Source organism: Amblyomma mixtum, chromosome 5 (genome assembly GCF_055824585.1).
Source record: "Amblyomma mixtum isolate Tamu chromosome 5, ASM5582458v1, whole genome shotgun sequence".
NCBI classification, from domain to species: Eukaryota; Metazoa; Arthropoda; class Arachnida; order Ixodida; family Ixodidae; genus Amblyomma; species Amblyomma mixtum.
In genome coordinates, this window is record NC_143016.1 from 109,459,203 (window position 1) to 109,477,900 (window position 18,698).

At 49.0% G+C, this 18,698-nt stretch overlaps 1 protein-coding gene across 1 annotated transcript in view; it reads left to right on the forward strand.

The window, feature by feature from the left end:
• LOC149343343 (uncharacterized) overlaps positions 1–18,698 on the forward strand; it is a 41,593-nt gene that overhangs the window by 12,138 nt on the left and 10,757 nt on the right. The window contains exons 7-12 of the mRNA XM_089546938.1: positions 6,185–6,258; positions 6,845–6,923; positions 7,263–7,319; positions 13,444–13,515; positions 14,358–14,423; positions 16,071–16,151. Of these exons, the coding sequence (XP_089403064.1) occupies positions 6,185–6,258; positions 6,845–6,923; positions 7,263–7,319; positions 13,444–13,515; positions 14,358–14,423; positions 16,071–16,151 (429 nt within the window). The remainder of the gene's footprint in view (positions 1–6,184; positions 6,259–6,844; positions 6,924–7,262; positions 7,320–13,443; positions 13,516–14,357; positions 14,424–16,070; positions 16,152–18,698) is intronic.

An 18,698-nucleotide genomic window follows, 5' to 3' on the forward strand; every position in this document is an offset into this window, starting at 1 on the left:
GTCGTCGTTGGTGGCGGTGCTGGATCATCTTCTTCATTCCAACTGCCCCGGCGGAAAGAGGGAGCCATCCTGGCGACTCAAGGCGAGGAGACGACGAGAGGGCTGTAATAAGGCTTCAAGCGGCTGACATGAACGACGTCGCGACCACGGCGGCGATGGTCCAAAGAAGGTGTCACCGGTTCGATGATATAGTTGACAGGTGACGTACGCTCTAAGATACCGTAGGGACCAATGTGCTTGGCCGAAAATTTGGACGCAGCCGGAACAGAGAGCCAGACCAATGATCCAGTTGAAAAGTGCGCAGCGGGCGTGTCTTGATCGGACTCATGTTTGCGGAGTCCTTGACGTTCGGCGGTGAAGGAGCGAGCCAACTGGCGGCACTGCTCAGCATGGCGGGTAATGTCAGAAAGGGAAGTATATTCTGAGCTGTCCGGGTTGTATGGAAGGATGGTGTCCAGGAGGCAGGAAGGCTCGCGCCCGAATAAAAGAAAGAAAGGGGAAAAGCCGGTGGTTGCCTGGGATGCGGTGTTATATGCATAGGTCACGAACGGAAGGACTTGATCCCAATTAGAGCGGTCGGAGCTAATGTACATGGCGATCATGTCCCCAAGAGTCCGGTTGAATCGTTCGGTGAGGCCGTTAGTTTGAGGGTGGTAAGCAGTAGTGGTACGGTGGACTGAGTGGCACGCATCGAGAAGCTCGCGAACAACTTCAGATAAGAAAACACTGCCGCGGTCACTGAGAAGTTCTCGCGGAGCGCCGTGACGCAGGACGAAGTGATGAAGAAGGAAGAGGGCGACGTCGCGAGCAGTAGCCGCAGGTAGGGCAGCGGTCTCAGCATACCGAGTGAGGTGGTCCACGGCAACTATTATCCATCGATTCCCGGCGGTCGTGAAGGGGAGCGGTCCATATAGGTCGATGCCCACACGATCGAAAGGGCGAGCCGGGCACGGTAATGGCTGTAACGGAGCAGTCGAGGGTCGAGGTGGCGACTTCCGCTGCTGACAGGCTGTGCAGGAGCGAACGTAGCGACGAACGAAGTTGTACATGCCTCGCCAGTAGTACCTCTGCCGTAGTCGCTCGTAGGTTTTTAGCGATCCAGCGTGAGCGCTCTGAGGGTCGGCATGGTAGTGTGCACAGATCTCAGACCGAAGGTGTCGGGGAATCACGAGGAGCCACTTTCGGCCGTCTGGACGATAGTTGCGGCGGTACAGGAGATCGTCGCGGATGGCAAAATGGGAAGCTTGGCGACGAAGAGCTCGAGGGAAGGGGGACGTAGAGTGTGCACGAAGGACATCGAGCAAGGACGAAATCCATGGATCCTGGCGTTGTTCATTGGGCATGTCCATAGTAGTGAGCGCTGCGAGTAGGGGATCAGATAAGGGGGAAGAGTGCGCAGGAGAGGGCAGTGGCGAGCGTGACAAGGCGTCGGCGTCGGAGTGCTTGCGGCCCGACCGGTAGACTACGGTAATATCGAATTCCTGAAGACGGAGTGCCCAGCGGCCAAGGCGTCCTGAGGGATCTTTGAGGGAGGCCAACCAGCACAAGGCGTGGTGATCAGTAACGACAGTGAACGGGCGGCCATATAAGTATGGGCGGAATTTCGTGAGAGCCCACACTACGGCCAGACACTCCTTTTCAGTCACTGTGTAATTCGACTCTGCTTTGGTGAGAGCACGGCTGGCGTACGCAACAACGTATTCAGAAAATTCGGGCTTGCGCTGGGCCAGAACAGCACCGAGGCCGACTCCGCTTGCGTCGGTGTGCACCTCAGTAGGAGCACTGGGGTCATAGTGCCGAAGAATAGGGGGCGATGTAAGAAGGCGACGGAGCGCAGCAAAAGCTTCATCGCAGGCAGAGTCCCACGTAGACAGGTCGGCGGGACCATTGAGGAGTTTCGTAAGGGGCGCGACGATAGAGGCGAAATTAGGAACAAAGCGCCGAAAATTGGAGCAGAGGCCCACAAATCGGCGCACCTGTTTCGTAGAGGTCGGTTTAGGAAAGTCAGCAACAGCACGGAGTTTGTCAGGATCAGGTAGAACGCCATCTTTGGATACGTGGTGGCCGAGTATTGTTAGTTGCCGGGCGCCAAAGTGACATTTCTTGAGGTTTAGTTGAAGGCCAGCACGGGTGAGGCAGCTCAATATCTGACGCAAGCGCTGGAGATGCGTCGGAAAATCTGGCGAAAACACAACAACATCATCTAAATAGCAAAGAAAAATGTTCCACTTGAGGCCGCGCAAGATGTTGTCCATCATTCGTTCGAACGTGGCGGGAGCGTTACACAGACCGAAGGGCATTACGGTGAATTGATATAGGCCGTCAGGCGTAACGAATGCCGTTTTAGGACGGTCGGACGCAGACATCGGGACTTGCCAATAGCCGGAACGAAGGTCCAGAGATGAGAAGAACTCGGCGCCTTGCAAGCAGTCAAGGGCGTCGTCAATATGGGGTAGCGGGTAGACGTCTTTCCGCGTAATTTTGTTGAGCCGGCGATAATCCACGCAAAATCGTATCGAGCCGTCCTTCTTTTTCACCAGGACAACTGGGGATGACCAAGGACTGGCAGATGGCTGAATAATGCCGCGTTGTAGCATGTCGTCCACTTGCTCAGCGATGAGGCGGCGCTCGGGAAGTGACACACGGTAGGGGCGCTGGCGGAGAGGAGGATGTGTACCGGTTTCAATGTGGTGCTCGACAGTGGTCGCACGGCCCAAAGAAGAGGTGTGGTGGTCAAACGATGAGCGAAACTGATTGAGCAGGACAAGAAGCTGCGCGTGTTGAGCTGTGTCGAGGGCGGGATCAATAGAACGGTCGAAAATGTCCGAAGACAGTGGGTGATCGGGAGGAGCGGCACGTGGGGTGAGGGCAGCGAGGTCGAGACTGGAGGAGGGCGCATCGGTGTCCAAGGAAGAGATGAAGTCAGCGGTTTCAATATGACCAAGGCACTCGCCACGAAGCAGGGGAAACGCAGAGAATGAGGTGTTGGAGACTAGGATGGCGGCAGCACCGTGGTGTATGTCGATGACGGTGGTGGGGCTCTTCGCCAACATCTGAAAGGCGTCGTCATCGATGCCTTTCAGGATGTGCTTGATCTTGTCAGCCTCGGTCATAGCCGGGTAAACACGCTTGCAAAGGTCAACTACATCCTCAATGTAGCTCGTGAAAGTCTCATTGGTGTGCTGAGCTCGGACACGCAGGCTTTGCTCAGCGCGTAGTTTCCGCACGGCGGGACGACCGAAAACCTCCGCGAGTGTGGTCTTTAGAACGGCCCAGGTGGGAATGTCGGCCTCGTGGTTCCGGAACCACAGGTTTGCGACGTCGCTCAGGTAGAATATCACATTTGTGAGTTTGACGCGGTCGTCCCAGTTGTTATGGCGGCTCACCCGTTCATACGACTCCAGCCAATCTTCCACATCTTGATCGCTGTGGCCGCTGAAAACAGCGGGGTCCCGCTGCCGGACGGCACCGGAGCAGATGACTGGCTCCGGCGGAGGGGATGGCTGTTGACTGGGGGGCTGCTGACCGGCCTTGGACATCGGGATGGTGCGACTGCGAAGTTCCACGATGAGGGGAAACGGTGGTGACCGCAGCAACCTCCACCAAATGTAGAGCGGTTTATTGGCACCTTCAAGCGCCGGCGACGAAGACCCTGGCGCAAGACGTCTAGGAACGAGCGAGGCGAGGGACCGGCACACAAGCGACAGTTCTCCAGCACGAGCCTGCTACGGGCGGCGCTAGCGCTTCGTCGTCGTTGGTGGCGGTGCTGGATCATCTTCTTCGTTCCAGTATGGCAGTTTTACAGTCGGATAGAATATAACGGGCCTCCCTACGTGGGATGGCCAGGGCAATGGCGGTCTCTTCGGCCTCCTCCGAAGTGGCAGTAGGGGTTATGTGAAGGGTGGCAATCGGTTGGAGGGAGGCGTTCGTGATGGCTACAACCGCGTCCTCGCCCGTGCATGCGGCATCCACCCAAACGGCATACGGTTCCGTGCCATAGTATTTGTGGAGTGCCCGTGCGCGAGCTCAGCGGCGGGGTTCGTGGTAGGTGGGGTGCATGCTTTTAGGGAGAGGTTTAATGCATAATTCGGGGTGAATGTGGCGGGGGACCTGGAGCTGTGTGGGATCCTTGGCTTGTAGGCGGATACCGAGGATGTGTAGGATGTGTCTGCTGGTGATGGTTTTCGCGAGACGTATGTATTGTGCTTCTCGGTGGGCCTCGATAAGCTGCCCTATCGTATTGTGCAAGCCTAGTTAAAGGAGTTTTTCGGTTGAGGTATTTAGGGGTTGGTGTAGTGCTGTCTTAAATGCTGTTCGGATCATGGCATCCAGGGTGATTTCCCCGGCCTGGAGTTTTGAGGTAGTTGAGCGTGAAGAGAAAGCGGCTGAGAACGAAGGGATGAATGAGACGACATGGGTCATGCTCCTTCATGCCCCGGTGGTGTGCAGAAGCGCTGCGGATTAGGTGGGTTATCGACACCGTTGTCTGCTTGAGTTTACATATGGTGAGTGTGTTTTCCCCGTTGTTCTGTACATGGAGGCCCCGTACCCGGAGAGTGTTTACCTCTGGGATGTGCCGGTTTTCTAGTGTCAACATGATGGGGGCTGTGGGGCAGTTTCGGGTTGCGGGGCGGATGATAAGGGGCTCCGGCTTCTCCGGAGAGCAGGAGAGTCCGATACTCCGCGCATGTGTTTGGGTGAGGTTAGCTCCCGTTTGTAGAATATTTTCTGTCTCCATCACTGCCATGGGTGGTCCATAGCGGGATATCATCGGCATAAAGTGTATGACGAAGGTTGGGGATGGTTTGTAGATTGCGGGCGAGGAGAATGAAAGTGACCTTGAAGAGAAAAGGGGAGAGGACGGATCCCTGGGAAGTGCCACCCCACTAAGGGTGTGTGGGGGGATATGTGGGGTCCGAAGTGAATTACGGCCGTGCGGTTAGTAAGGAATGCCATGATCGCTTGATGGTCTAGGCGATCAAAGGCCTTGGAGAGATCCAAGGCTAGGACAAATTTTGTGTGACCCGGAATGAGGATATCGAAAATGTCCTGTGTGGGTTGGAGCGTGGCGTCCTGTGCCGAGAGATGGGGACGGAAGCCCATCATGCTGTGCGGGTAGAGGTCTTGCTCCGCCATGTGGTGGGTGAGTCGGGCGGGTACAACGTGTTCGAAAAGCTTGTCCAGTCATGAGGTTAGGGAGATTGGACGGAGATTGGCAGGTGCAAGGCGTTTGTGGGGCTTTGGTAGGAGTAAGGTTTTCGCGTGACGCCAGGATTTGGGGAGAGTGCCTTCATGCCAGCATTTGTTAAAGTACCCCGTGAGCTGGGCGATCGACTGATCGTCCAAATTGCGGAGCATAGTATTCGAAATCCGGTCGACTCCTGGGGTGGAGTTACAGCGGAAAATCAGGAGGGCTGCTCTGATTTCTGCTTCCGTGATTTCTGCGTCGAGGTTGGCATTCGGAGCGCCTGTATAGGGGGGCAGGGGGTTTGAGGTGCCGGTAGTTGTATGTGTGTTTCTAAGTATATCGATGAGTGCGTCAGGAGAAAGGCTGGTCTTTTTTATAAGGTGTGTGACGTGGTGTTGTGTGGCTGTTTTGGATTGCGTGGGGTCAATTAAGTGACGGAGGAGTTGCCAGGTACGTTTGGAAGACAGGAGGACAGGTGGAGGACAGTGCAGTCTCTCAACAATCGAAGCACCAGTCGTTTGCAGGCTAATCATCACATCTTTTAGCAGTATGAAAACGAATAATTGATAATGAAATTGGATAATTTAATATATATGAAATTGTTTAACTAGGGATGAACTTTTGTTCTAGAAAGTAAGCAGAGCAAGGCCAGTTCGCGCCTATCTGGTAATCCTTTTTCAATATTGGGCTGTAACTTGTTCACGTGCTGGAAAAATGATAAAAGCTCGAGCGCAGAACACGAAACACGGCTTCAAGGACAGTCTCTGTCGTCTACTGTTCAACTTTCGAGCTGGGCACTACTGTCTCCGATCAGTGACCGGTTGAAACTGATGAGAATCAGTTGACGACCCCAGCTGCTTCTGGTTTTACGCACTTTCCTTGTTTTTGCTTGCTTTGAAGCAATTAAGTTACAGTGCCCACTTTTTTAAACATCAGCGGTCGTTTCGTAGGGCAAAAGGAACCACGTTTTTATATCAGCAACCACTGTTCACGCAGGCGATCGACTTGTTCTGGCCGAGGGAGTCCAGAGGGCGCTGGTTTGGCAGCTTCCTTGCTGGGACTACGCTGCAGTGAGTCACCCCACGTTCTGTTTCTATGCCGCTTATTAGTTTCATATAAACATATATGCCTTTCCCTGAATTTTCAACAATTTTAACAGAGAGAAGGAAACAGTTCACTGACCGTGCTGCTTTTTTAACCTATGAATATAAGTCTGTACTCTGATTTTTTTTTATATCCCGGCCAATAAGCGTGTGTTAAGGATGCGGGAAAGTGATATCAGAAAGAGGCAAGATCAATTTAAAAGCTCGTTGCGAACTTGTCTCCAGAAAACGCTATTTGGTATAAATCTTGCTACCGGTATACACGCCGCCATCTCCCAGTGATTACGGCGCTGTTGGGCAGCGCACAAGTCCCCGGGTTCGACATCAGCAGCGACAGCACGTTTATGAAGTAATAGATTTTAACCGACACATAGAGGAGTTTAAACGGCTTTGGGTCTAGGCGAGTTTGTGAGCCTTCACTGAGGCATGTTGCGTAACCCGGCTGATGCTTTGGCGCGCAAGAATGCACATATTTCTGACCCATTGCATGACGTATGCATCGTATATTGATGCTCAGGAAACCACTGTTGGCTCTCCCTTGCGGCGGTCGCAGGAAATGTCGGGATGGCAAGGTGTTCGACGTTATAGGGGCGGACTACAAGCTCGCAGTGGACGGATACGACGAATTCATGGTGAGTTTGCCAGCTGCCCTCGACTACCGTTTTATCGCGCAGTGTGGCACCGGCGATATGTTTAGCTTTGATAGAAACGTAGCTTTACTTGCTCTGTGAAGTCCGAGTCAGCATGTCTTGTGAAACATACTGGAGAGCTTTTATTCGCTTAAATACCGTAGGAGAAATCGGTGTAAATTGGAGGTGGTAGCCGGAGTGGTATTCGTTTTTACATTCCTATCAATAAGCCGTACCAGCACGCTCAAAATCGCAAGAAAATGCGTGTTTTGTTCGTGCGCGTGCGACTTGATTTTAACTTCATGCACATAAACAACTTGTTTATCTTTGTTTTCTGGCCAGGACAACCTCCACCACCTGATGATCTCGGTAACTGTCGATCCCCGCCTGATATTCCCGGTACGTAACGCGATCCTTTTTTACAGGCTGCTGAAACCATTCGTAATTACACTATTTGCTAACTAGAAGCTACGCTTATAACGAAGCATGTATTTAGTTTGTCCCTGTGCTTCAGTGATACATATCACGAAGCTTATGTCGCATGCCATCTGGAATGGGACATAAAACTTGTTGAAGAGTGGTGCGCAAACTGGCTAATGTCTTTAAACGTTAATAAAACAACACTAATATAATTTAATCGTCGTCAATCATATCCTACTTCAAACGACACCCTTCGCGGTTCCATGATATCCCAAGCATCTTCATATAAATGTTTCGGAATCAGCCTAACACAGCATTTTTCTTGGACCACCCACATAATGAACATAACCAACGAACCTAACCGTGTTGCGTGTTCTTAGTTATCTAAAACGTAACTAGCGTTTGGCAACTGCTTCCGTAAAGCTGTCCACCTATTTTAGGGGAAACTACATTGGCTTCGAACTTGCGATTTCGCTGTGGCGGTGCTCCGAGGAGGCACAGAGACCAACCTTGCGCCGTTGCCTAGCAACCGCCGCAGCAGGCGGGCGCCGCGGCGGTATCTGGCATGACGTCACACCGCGCGCCTCGCCGGGGAGCCACCGCAGCCGTTTGGTATGACGTCACACCGCTTGCCTCGTCGTTCCGCTCGCTTCGCCAGCTGTGTCGCATGCCTGATAGCATGTCGGAGGATTGAAAAGGAGAGCTCGCGTGTGCCGTAACCACAGTTGAGGCGGCAGTATGGCAGAGTATCTCAAGCGGAAAAGGGCGGTGGTGGTGGTGGTGGTGAAAACATTTATTACGAATGAACAGGAGGTATGTTTGGATCAGCCCGTAAGGGACCGATCCATACAAACACTAGGTGGAGGTCCCTAGTATGGGACCCCAGTGGCGGTTGCCGCCGCCCGGGCGCGCCCGACTAAGGCTTGTTGGGCCTGTAATTCGTGGCAGCCGAGCAGGGTCGCCTCCCAGTCCTCCCGGGGGGGAATGGGGGGAATAGCGGGGTTGGAGGGGCAGGCCCACACCATGTGATAGGTGTCAGAAGACACTGCACTACAGTGTGGGCAGCTGCCGCTAAAGGAGGGGTCAAAATGTTTTAGCGCTGCCGGGCACAGCAAAGTATTGGTGAGAAGGCGGAGGAGGAGCCGCTCATCCGCCTTCTTCAGGCCTTTACATGGGCTAGGGTAAAGGCGATGACAATTTTGATAATATGTTGTAATATCTTTGAATGTATAGACCGGATTAAAATCGGGTTCCTGATCGGATGGGGAGGAGAAAACAGCCCGGTGAGAGAGCGCGCGGGCGGCTGCGTCTGCTGCCTCGTTTCCTGCCAACCCCTGATGTGCAGGGGCCCATATGAGGTAACGGTGTGCGGGGTCCGTATCCCGTATGCAATTTTGGTATATTCGATAGGCTAGGAAGGGAGTGCAGCCTTGTTCGACGTTCCGACAGGCCCCTCGCGAGTCGGTGATTATGTATTTTGAATTGGAATGTGAGGCCGCGAGAGCAATCGCGACCTCTTCTGCTTGTGTTGCACTGCGGGCTCTGAAAGTTAGGCCGTTAACTGTGTTGCTGTTGTGAACTACCGCGGCCGTGTACCATCCCCCGTGGTGAGGGCCGGAGGCGTCCACGTAGTATACACCTGTTTTGTTGCCATAATATCGGGCTAGCGTTTCCGCTCGTGCCAGGCGCCGACCATTATGGTCTTCATGTGACGTGTTTGCTGGAAGAGGCCGCACGTGGAGGGCACGTCTCCACAGTTCCGGGATGCGAAACCTGTCTTCCATTGGAGGTGTGTGTTGGATATAGAGTCGAGCAAGAAGGCGGCGACCCGACTCCGTTAGCGACAAGCGCGTGTACTGGTTTGTAAGGTGCGCCTCCCGGAGCTCCCGGAAAGTATTCACCACCCCAAGAGCCATAAGCCGGCTGTTTGAAGTAGTGTGATTGGGAGGTCAAGGGCACGTTTAACAATTTTGCGAAGGATGACCTCAAGGGCGTCCTCCTCTTGTTTCCGTAGGTGGAGATAAGGAGTCGAATAGAGAATTCGACTAGTTACGAAGGCGTTTGCCAGCCGCAAGGCATCCTTACTTCGTAACCCTCCGCGTTTGTTGGAAACCCGGCGGACCATGCGGCCCACCTGGTCCCCCACCTTACGGAGTTTGGCCAATGTAGTGTCTGGCCGCCTGTGTTTGTGGATGTAGAGTCCGAGTACCCGTATCTCATCACTTTCGCGTATGGGACCACTCTCAAGAGAGAGAGATATTTTAGTTGTGCACTTCTGTGAGGGGCGGAGGTGCACAAATTCCGATTTTTGAGGGGAACATTGAAGACCGCAGCGGCGGGCGTAGCGGTCTACTATCGTCGCCGCTGTTTGCAGGCTGGTTTCAATGTCTCCTGTGCTGCCCTGCGTGGCCCACAGAGTGATGTCATCGGCGTACAGGGCGTGCTGCACGCCGGCGACACCACTCAGCTGGGCCGGCAGATGCATCATGGCCAGATTGAAGAGCAGCGGGGAAAGTACCGCGCCTTGAGGGGTTCCCCGCGTGCTGAGTAGGTAAGGACCATGGTCTCTATCTTGAATTCGAATGTAGGATTGACGATCCATTAAAAATTGGCTTATGTATTGGAATGTGTTGAGGCCACAGTCGGTGTGACTTAGGTTAGTGAGTATGATGTCATGTGTTACATTGTCAAATGCCCCTTTAAGATCCAAGGCGAGTACTACCCGGTCATTATGGGGGCATTCGAGGCGGTCAAGGACTTCCCGATTGAGTTGCAGGAGGACATCCTGTGCTGATCTGTGTGGGCAGAATCCGAACATGGTGCTCGCAAAGAGTTGTTTGTGTTCAAGATATGTAGATAACCGATCCCGCACCATCGTCTCCATTAGTTTGCCCACACAGCAACGTCTCCGTGTCGACATCGGACACTGGTTCGGTTGCCTTTCGCTCCGTATAACACGGCTCAGCCGAGCTAAGTCACAGCCATTTTTTTTTTCATGTTCCGAAATGTGATTTTGAGCGGTAGCTTAGGGCATTGGCTAACTGGTTTCATGTTGATAGGGGTGATGCCTGCTCGGTTCAGGATGTCGCATCCCAGCTTCGTAAAAGAAGAGCGCACTTCTTGTGTTGTCTGTCTCCATATTTTGCTAGGTCGGCGAGAGTGAGAAAGAGCCCATGGTGATGAATGAAGCTTCGGATTTTAAGGCGAAAGCCTTTCATGTCTCATCGTTGTAAGCAGCAGTTGTCGACAGAAATGTCACGCTTTTCAGTTGGCCGAAACGGTCGTGACGTCACAGTGCGCGAATTTCAAACGGAGCCAATTGTACTTTGGCTAGTACCCAGGCAACCAATTGAAGGGATCGTATAGTGACGCTTCAAGTGGGATTGAGCTTAGTTAATTGCTTAATTACTCAATTAGCCTAATTAACTTTTCTAGTCAGGCCACATAGATAAATAAAACCGAGTAAGAAATTGGTCGAGCTCGGGAATCGAACCCCGGTCTTCGGAGTGTGATACGAGCATGCTATCCACTCCGCGATGCCAGCTCGATGGTTTGGGAAGAACAAAGGTGCGTCTAGTGAATACGGTGTCTTCGCTCACTCCCATCCTCCTCCCTTCCCTTCCGGCGAGGTTTACGTGTCCACCGAGATATGAGAGAGATACATTTCCTTTCCTCAAAAACCAATTTATCGAAGAGCGAGACATAGAATCGAATGGGCAATGGTGTTCTATGGACTCGTGGAAGCGCTGCAAGACGCTGTCGCGTTCCACACTCAGAGGCGAAGCTTAACATCTTAACCACACATCAGTGACCACACTTTAGGTAAAAAAAGTGCCCCCCTGAATTTTGACGGGTGGACTCCACCGAGATGTGTGAGACAGTTGGTGCGTAATTTCCTTTCCTCAAATACAATTTTCATTTTCTTCATTACGGGCCATCTTTGTCTTCCTTCTACCACTCCCACTTCCTCCCTTCCTCTATGGTGCGGTTCAGGTGTCCACCGAGATGACGGAGAATCACTGCGCCATTTCCTTTCCTCAAAAAGCGTTCAAAGAGCAAGGCATCGCGCCGAACGGGTGGTGGCGTCCCGTGGACTCCCTGGCAGCGCTACAACACGCTGTCGCGTTCCACTCCAAAAGGCGAAGCTTAAGCGTCATTAATTATCAGTTAATTAGTATTCAGGCACAAATCAGTAATTAACCATTAATTAGTGATTTGTCGTCACTTAGTAATTAGTACTCAATTACATGTGACGCCACCAGTGCCACAGAAGCAGTCAAAGTGGTGCGGAAAGCGCTTTCGCCTCTACGCACTTTAGACAGTCGAAGTGCCCCTGAATTTTTTTCTGGTTTGTGTTTGCGCTAGCGTTACAAATGGGGCCGTTTACGGTTGTGTGCTGAAGGCTGCACTCAAGCTTTGTACAAGTGATCTACTACGATGTGCATTCGACGTTTCTCAGGATAGTAAATAATAGCATAATAGTAAAAGGAAAGTTTATTCAACAGTGCAAACAAATAAAACATTGCATACACACTCATGACTGAGGGCAAAACAAATGTATGCAAAGTGGGTGGCTACCCAGAAACACCATGACCTTATTTTGACACACCGTACATATCACAAATTACAGCCTATAGTGCATAGAACGAACACTCAACAAAGAACAAAGAAGAATCAACCTCCCGAGGCCAACGACGCACGGAAGGGGGAGTGGGGGGCAATACTGTTCCTAATGACGGCTATTTCCAGTACCACTGATTCCTCACGGCGCAACCGGAACATGAAGCAAAACGGCTACCTCTCCTGAGACAGGAACCAAATCAAATTTAGGCAAAATTACACCGCATAGCTTGTTGCCTCTTAGCTTGTGAAACTGTGACTAACACGACCGGCTTTCTGCACGAAAACCTTTAATTGAAATATAATACCTTTAAGAGACTTATCTTTAAGCGATCTGCGGCCAAAAGCGACCAGGTGAGTCAATTTGAAAGTGCAACTGTTTTTCGAGGAAAGGAAATGGCGCAGTAACTGCCTCACATCTCAGTGGACACCCTAGCCACGCCTAAGGGAAAGGATAGAGGAGGGAGTGAAAGAAGAAATGAAGAAAGAGGTATCGTAGTGGGGAGAGAAAAAAAAGGTTAGCTGAAGTTTAGCTCTGGCTAAACCGGGCAAGCTGCGTAAGCAGCGTGGAGCCTGGTGGAGCGCGGCTGAAACGGTTGCTATGGTAACGGCGCTCCATCTGTTTGACCTCGCTGCGGCTAAAGGTCACCGTGGCCACCGTCGGGAGCTACGGGACGGCTCGAAACCTGGCGCAGTATTGCTTACGCAATAAAACTGTGTTATAAAAAAACTCGGGGTATGCCACTGGGTCCCCGCACGACCACACTGTATTAAAGTGCTTATTTATTTAGTTATTTATTTAACTCTTGTCCGTCCTAAACTTGAACATTCACGCTCAGTCTGGCACCTCACACAAATTAACCTAGCCAAAACCCTTGAGTCTGTCCAGACCCGCACGATAAGATTCGTATATTCCGCTTATTCATATTATACGAGTGTAACAGCATTGAAAACAAAAGCTAACCTCCCAGCGCTGCCACATGGAGCGCCATGCAGCCTGTCGCGAGTGACCACCCCCGGCTGGATCCCCCTGGAATGGTGATTTCTGAAAAAAAAAGGTGATCTTGCGCGGCAGTAAACGTAATTCAGCCGAACTTTTTCAAAATGCCAACCATGCCAACTGCCAGCAGAGAAAGGTTTAGACGGCCGTCAGTGATTGGAATAACGCTCAGGCTATTCCTATCTTGGTTTTGGTTTTGCGTTGGATAGCAACGGGCATGCCGCTTCGAGACCGTAATTTCTAGAGAAAAGCCCGCACTGTAATTCAGTAAATAACATAAATTCGCAGCAACTTTTGCAGCTGGTCGGAGTATTATTACCTACAATGAACGGGTCGCCAAAGAAAGATTGTACATAAGTATGGAATAATCAGTATGGAATCAGAGATGATTAGCATTTCGAGGATAATTTGAGGCACGCTTGCCCTCGCGGAACGAAGCCACCACGAACTGCTTGTTTATCGCGATGCCCTTTCGGTTTTCAGGCCGTTTCTCCACCCGAAATCGTCAATTACTATGACAGCATGAAGCAGGCGCTATGGGACAAAGTTGGCGATGTAAGTATTAGTGGTAGTAGTAGTAGAAGAGTTTATTTGGGACAAAAATACTCCTGAATACTTTTTCCACGTACATAAGTGGGACACATCGAAATGTCATCCATGACACAAAAGAAATTGTTTCACTCAGGGAGAGGTGGTGGAGCGATCGCGGCTTCGGCCGCTTATCTGTTTTTTCAGCCAGCGTCCGCTTCGGCGGACGCGGTTGTTGCTGCGACGCGCGTCTTTTCTTTTCTTTTCTTTTCTTTTATTTTCGTTTTCTGTGATCGTTTAACTCTCCTTTATCTGCACGCGGCAGCGGTGGTGGCTCGGCTCGAGCCAGTAGGCAGGCCCGTGCAATTTCCTTTTCAACCTTCTCACAGTCGCAACAACAACATTATTCCATTAGGTACATATGTCTTAGTGCTTTCTTTATCTTAGGCAGTTATGGGTAGGTTGACAATAATTCAAAGATGGCTGGATATTGACTCAATAAATTCGTTATATGCGTACATATTCTCTGATCACCATAGTTTGTGCGAGATCGGGGCACCCGTATGGTTTCAAGTACCTGCTCACAGTCGATAAATCACTGCCAGGAAGGACGTAGGAGTCCTATCCATATCAAATACGGTTCGTCAGCCACTTAAAACAAGAAATCAGAGAGAGCGATCTTGGCCGTAATATGTTATGGAATATGTTACAACACAAATAAAACCATCTAGGTAAATACGCATTGCAATCCAGTGTTGTGGGAGTCTAAGTTAGCTTCTTGCGCAACAAGATGGCTGCTTTCATTTTGTTTCTTCGGAAGGATTCATGACGGTCGTAGTAATAAATAGCCTGTTTTTTTATGTCTGCAGATGGTCGAAGGCTACATAAAATCCCTTGCACGTGGCGCCATTTACATACGCTCAAATTTATCAAAGGTAAGGACTACAATCAGCGTCGTCTCCTTTCGCCAGCGGCGTCCGGCCCATCTCAAAATTTCGTTTATTTGTACCCAGAACAGAGCGTTGCTCGCGGATGCCTTGTTCTAGACCGTGAACCACAAAGAGTAACCAGGTCCCGTCGGTTAGGGTGTAAAATAATAACGCTATTTGTCTGAGGGCTAAGTTTTTCTCTGGAGAATAAAACGGCAAAGAAATCTCGTACTGAACAGCACGACAATATAATTAGCATTGCCACTGATGCAAGTGCTCTCTCTTCTTGACTGAGAATTGTTCGAAAGGTCTGAAATTTCGAGCCATGGCTGTACATAATGCAGAATTCGAGTTTAACTCCGGAACGCGTGTATACATCATTAAAGTGACCTTCGGACTTAGAGATGTCATAACAGCCTTAAGTTTTAAGACTATGGCCAATGCGATCGTGTCCCCAAATGTGGCCCTGGTCATTACCACCACTGGCCCAACCCATCCTCCAAATTTGGCTTGCTCCCACCCGCGAAATTTGACCTCAGATTTGGACTAAAAATCAACATCCAACCTAATTTGAATACGTCATATACGATCGTAACCTAAAAATTTGGCCTTGGCCATTTCCATGTTTGGCCCACATCCAAAGACCTCGGATTTGGACCAAAATTGCTATCCAGGCCAATTTGAATGTGCCCAATACGATGTTGACCTTCAAATTTAACCCGCGCCAATCCCAAAATTTGGCCCACCCCACCCCCGAAATTCGGCCTTGGATTTCGACCAAAATCGACGTTGAGGCAAATTTGAATGTGCTCGATACGATGGAAACGTCAATTTTGGTCCTTGCGGGTGATCCCTGCAAAGGCGGCCATAGTCAAACTGCACACCGTACCCAACTATTTCAGGGATCACTGGACGGTGTTTGCCAGAATCTGTGCGAATCAGGAAGCAAATCCTAATAAACGTTTAAAAACTTGCAAACTAAGTATTTAACCCGAGTGGGCATAGCAGCCACAAGCGTCAAGTTAAGCCAAGAGATAAGAAATCGCAAAATCATAGTTGAAGCAAGAATACCTATCGCTCGACTATTCGGTGTAACAAAAATAAACCACTGTCATTTTTTTTTACAATTAATGCATCGCGAGCGCACAACAATTGCATTATGAGTCATAGTTTGTTCTCCTGTACAGTAGATTGTCACGCCTGAGCTCTATAAGCCATAGCTATTACTGGGGATATTCAAAATTCTGCAAGTGCGCTTTCCCGCATAACAATGTTGCCCCAAACAAGATGGCTGACCATGCGTTTCCAGCTGAAACAAAGCAAGAAAGACTGTTTTTTTGTTTGATTCTTCCAAAATACGTATCTTACATTCTACCCACACCTTTAGCGCCTGTCCTGTAGCCCACGTAGTTCCTTTATAGCGAAGTCGGCCATCTTGTTTGGGGCAACATAGTTATGTGGGAAAGCGCACTTGCGGAATTTTGAATATACCCTATTTGGTGGTGTTTATAGGGACACCTGCATAGATATGCGGTATATAGCCACGATTTCAGATTATCTCGCACCCACGTTTGCACAGTTCCTGATAAATGATCGTTAATCTTAGGGACGCATCAGAGCGCCCATAAACAACTTTTGCGACATCTATTGCAGTTTAACCCGGACTGTCTACCCGCCTACGAAGGCTACGAGCGAGCGATCGGCTACGTATGCGACGGAATCATTCGCAACGTCGTATGTTTCTCTTCTTTGGGCTCCATTTTCATTTTCTGTGTTAGCTTTAAGGGGGCAATTGCAGGCGTAATTGTTCAGAAAAAAAAAAAAAAACATTTTCTTTACTTTGCGCATAAAAATGCCAAGATAACTCAAGGACACCTCCTGCATACGACTTGCTGGTATGGGCATCTGAAGGCATTTGTAAAATGGCGAAAACAACACCCCTTAACTCTTGAAATAGGGCATTATGTGACAAGATGCATCAGCGTAGCTGTTTCTTGCTTACAAAGAAAAAAAGCTTCGAAAAAAAATGGTTTCGTTTCATTAGCTAGAAAAAATTTACCGGCAAAAAATTCTTCGAAATATTTCATATTTGGGTGCACTGGCTTTGTTTCCTAGTGCAGTTCCCAACCGTTCCAAAAACTTTTCGAAGACAGCTATCCCTTATTTCTCTACCATACCACGAATGGAGCCCACGTTTTGAGCAAAGCATTGTGTCATATCACATGTGTCTTTAAATATGACACTTAATCACATAGACAACACCCTAATCGCAATGGCAAACTTTCGGGCTCTTCCGAAAGCAAAAAGAAAACGAAGACAAAGGACGTTATCAGGAACGGCGCAGAAGGGTATGCACCGGGCAGCTTTTAGTAGTCTGATCGCGAGACTAAGCTTCAAATGGCCATTTCTATAAACGTCCAATATTCCCGGTTAAAAATTTTGAAACTTGCAAAATTGTTCTCATATGTCGCAAAATCTTTCTTTTGAAGTGTTTTCATCGTTCGGAGCAATAGCGCAAACAGGACAAGGGACCAAGAACGAGTAGACACACACAGCGCTGACTTCCAACAACTTTATTAGAAACAAAAGCACACGAATTTATACATGCATTTTTGCCGTGTCATCCCAAAGCATGCGACACGGCAAAAATGCATGTATAAATTCTTGTGATTTTGTTTTGAACAAAGTTGTTGGAAGTTAGCGCTGTGTGTGTCTACTCGTTCTTGGTCCCTTGTCCTGTTTGCGCTATTGCTCCGAAGTATGAACCAACAAGCCCGAATTTCCACGTTGTTTTCATCGATCGCATTGAATAGTTAGGACTGCCACAGGAAACAAATCGGGAACGCTTTTGACGATAGCAAAAATGTTAATAGAATAAAAATGCATGATCACCATCTGGTGATCACTTCTGGGTTACTCTCTCTGGGTTACTTGCTAAAGTGAATTCTTACATTATATGAAAATTTGTTCACATTATAAAAAACTTTCTTCACAGACACTTTCCCGCTCAAAAATGCTTTGGTCTTGCATTTTTCGGTATACACATTTTTATGGTTATATCTAACGAAAAATTTTCACCAAGCATTAAAACATCTACCTTGCTTTTTGTCGAATTTTACTACATGCACGTAGCATGTACTCAACTAAAAAATTTTATTTGGTTGAGAAACTTTGTCTGTGAATAAATTTGCCTTTGCAAGTGAGGGCAAAAGCTGAATCACCAGTGTTTAGGAATTCATTTTGAACTAACGACAAATAAAGTTGTTATGAATCTAGTTCAGAAAAATAACATGTTCCACAAAATATCTGACACATGCTTCATTGCTGTAGTGCAAGTAGTTAGCTGAAGAACATTTGTTACTGTAAGTGAAAAGTTCATATATTTGATTTTAAGTAACACCAGGATGCGTATATGCTTTTATATAACCTTGTAGTCGCGATGTAGAATCACATTGTAAGCGCTACGAAAATTCTGAATTTGTTCGCATGAACGGAAGCAAAACTGATAGCTAAGCAAGCTGAGTTGTATGATAACTAATCACCACCCTCAAAACAAATGGAAATGATTTACACAGTACACATCGGGCCACATTTTAATAAAAAAAAATCAATCGCAATACTGTGTCACCAGTTTAGAGCCGTTTTTTTACTTTGTGTGCTTCTAACATATCCCGCATTGTTTATACCTCTTTTGAGTGGTACAGTCTACTTTCAGGGCTATAAAATAACATCATAAGACGTTTGAACTTCTGTTATCCATAGCTCTTTCCGAATGGTTTTCATCTATGCAGCGACCATTCTGTATTAAGTAATTTACAGTGCTGCCGCTCATAAGAGATCTCCAGTCTTCCTTCTCTCTTTTCCTTGTCCCAGCTGCACTGTTACGTAGCATTGCAGACCAGCTTCTTCCATTCACGTGCCGTTGATGTACAGGCTGCCACACTGGTTCCGAAATGGAGTCCTTTATTCTTCATTATAAGGGCAACTGAGCTTTAAAGTGAACATTGAAAACTTTGTTTCGCTTTGAAGGGTGTTCTTGGCCACGCTCAGTAGCAGCTCTCCTAACGCAAATGAGTGCAGCCTAGTGATCAGCATAAACTTTTTCGGCGTTGGGTACTGGTGAAAAATCTAATTCGCTGACGTTGCTCTTCATACGGCTCCATGTGCCATGTAGATGCATCTCGTTCATTCGAAAAAGTTGGTTGGTTGCGTCACTACTGGGCAATGCAGCGATTTCTTGTTCACAGAGGCCTCTCTGTAGTCAGCTCGTACTAACTAGTC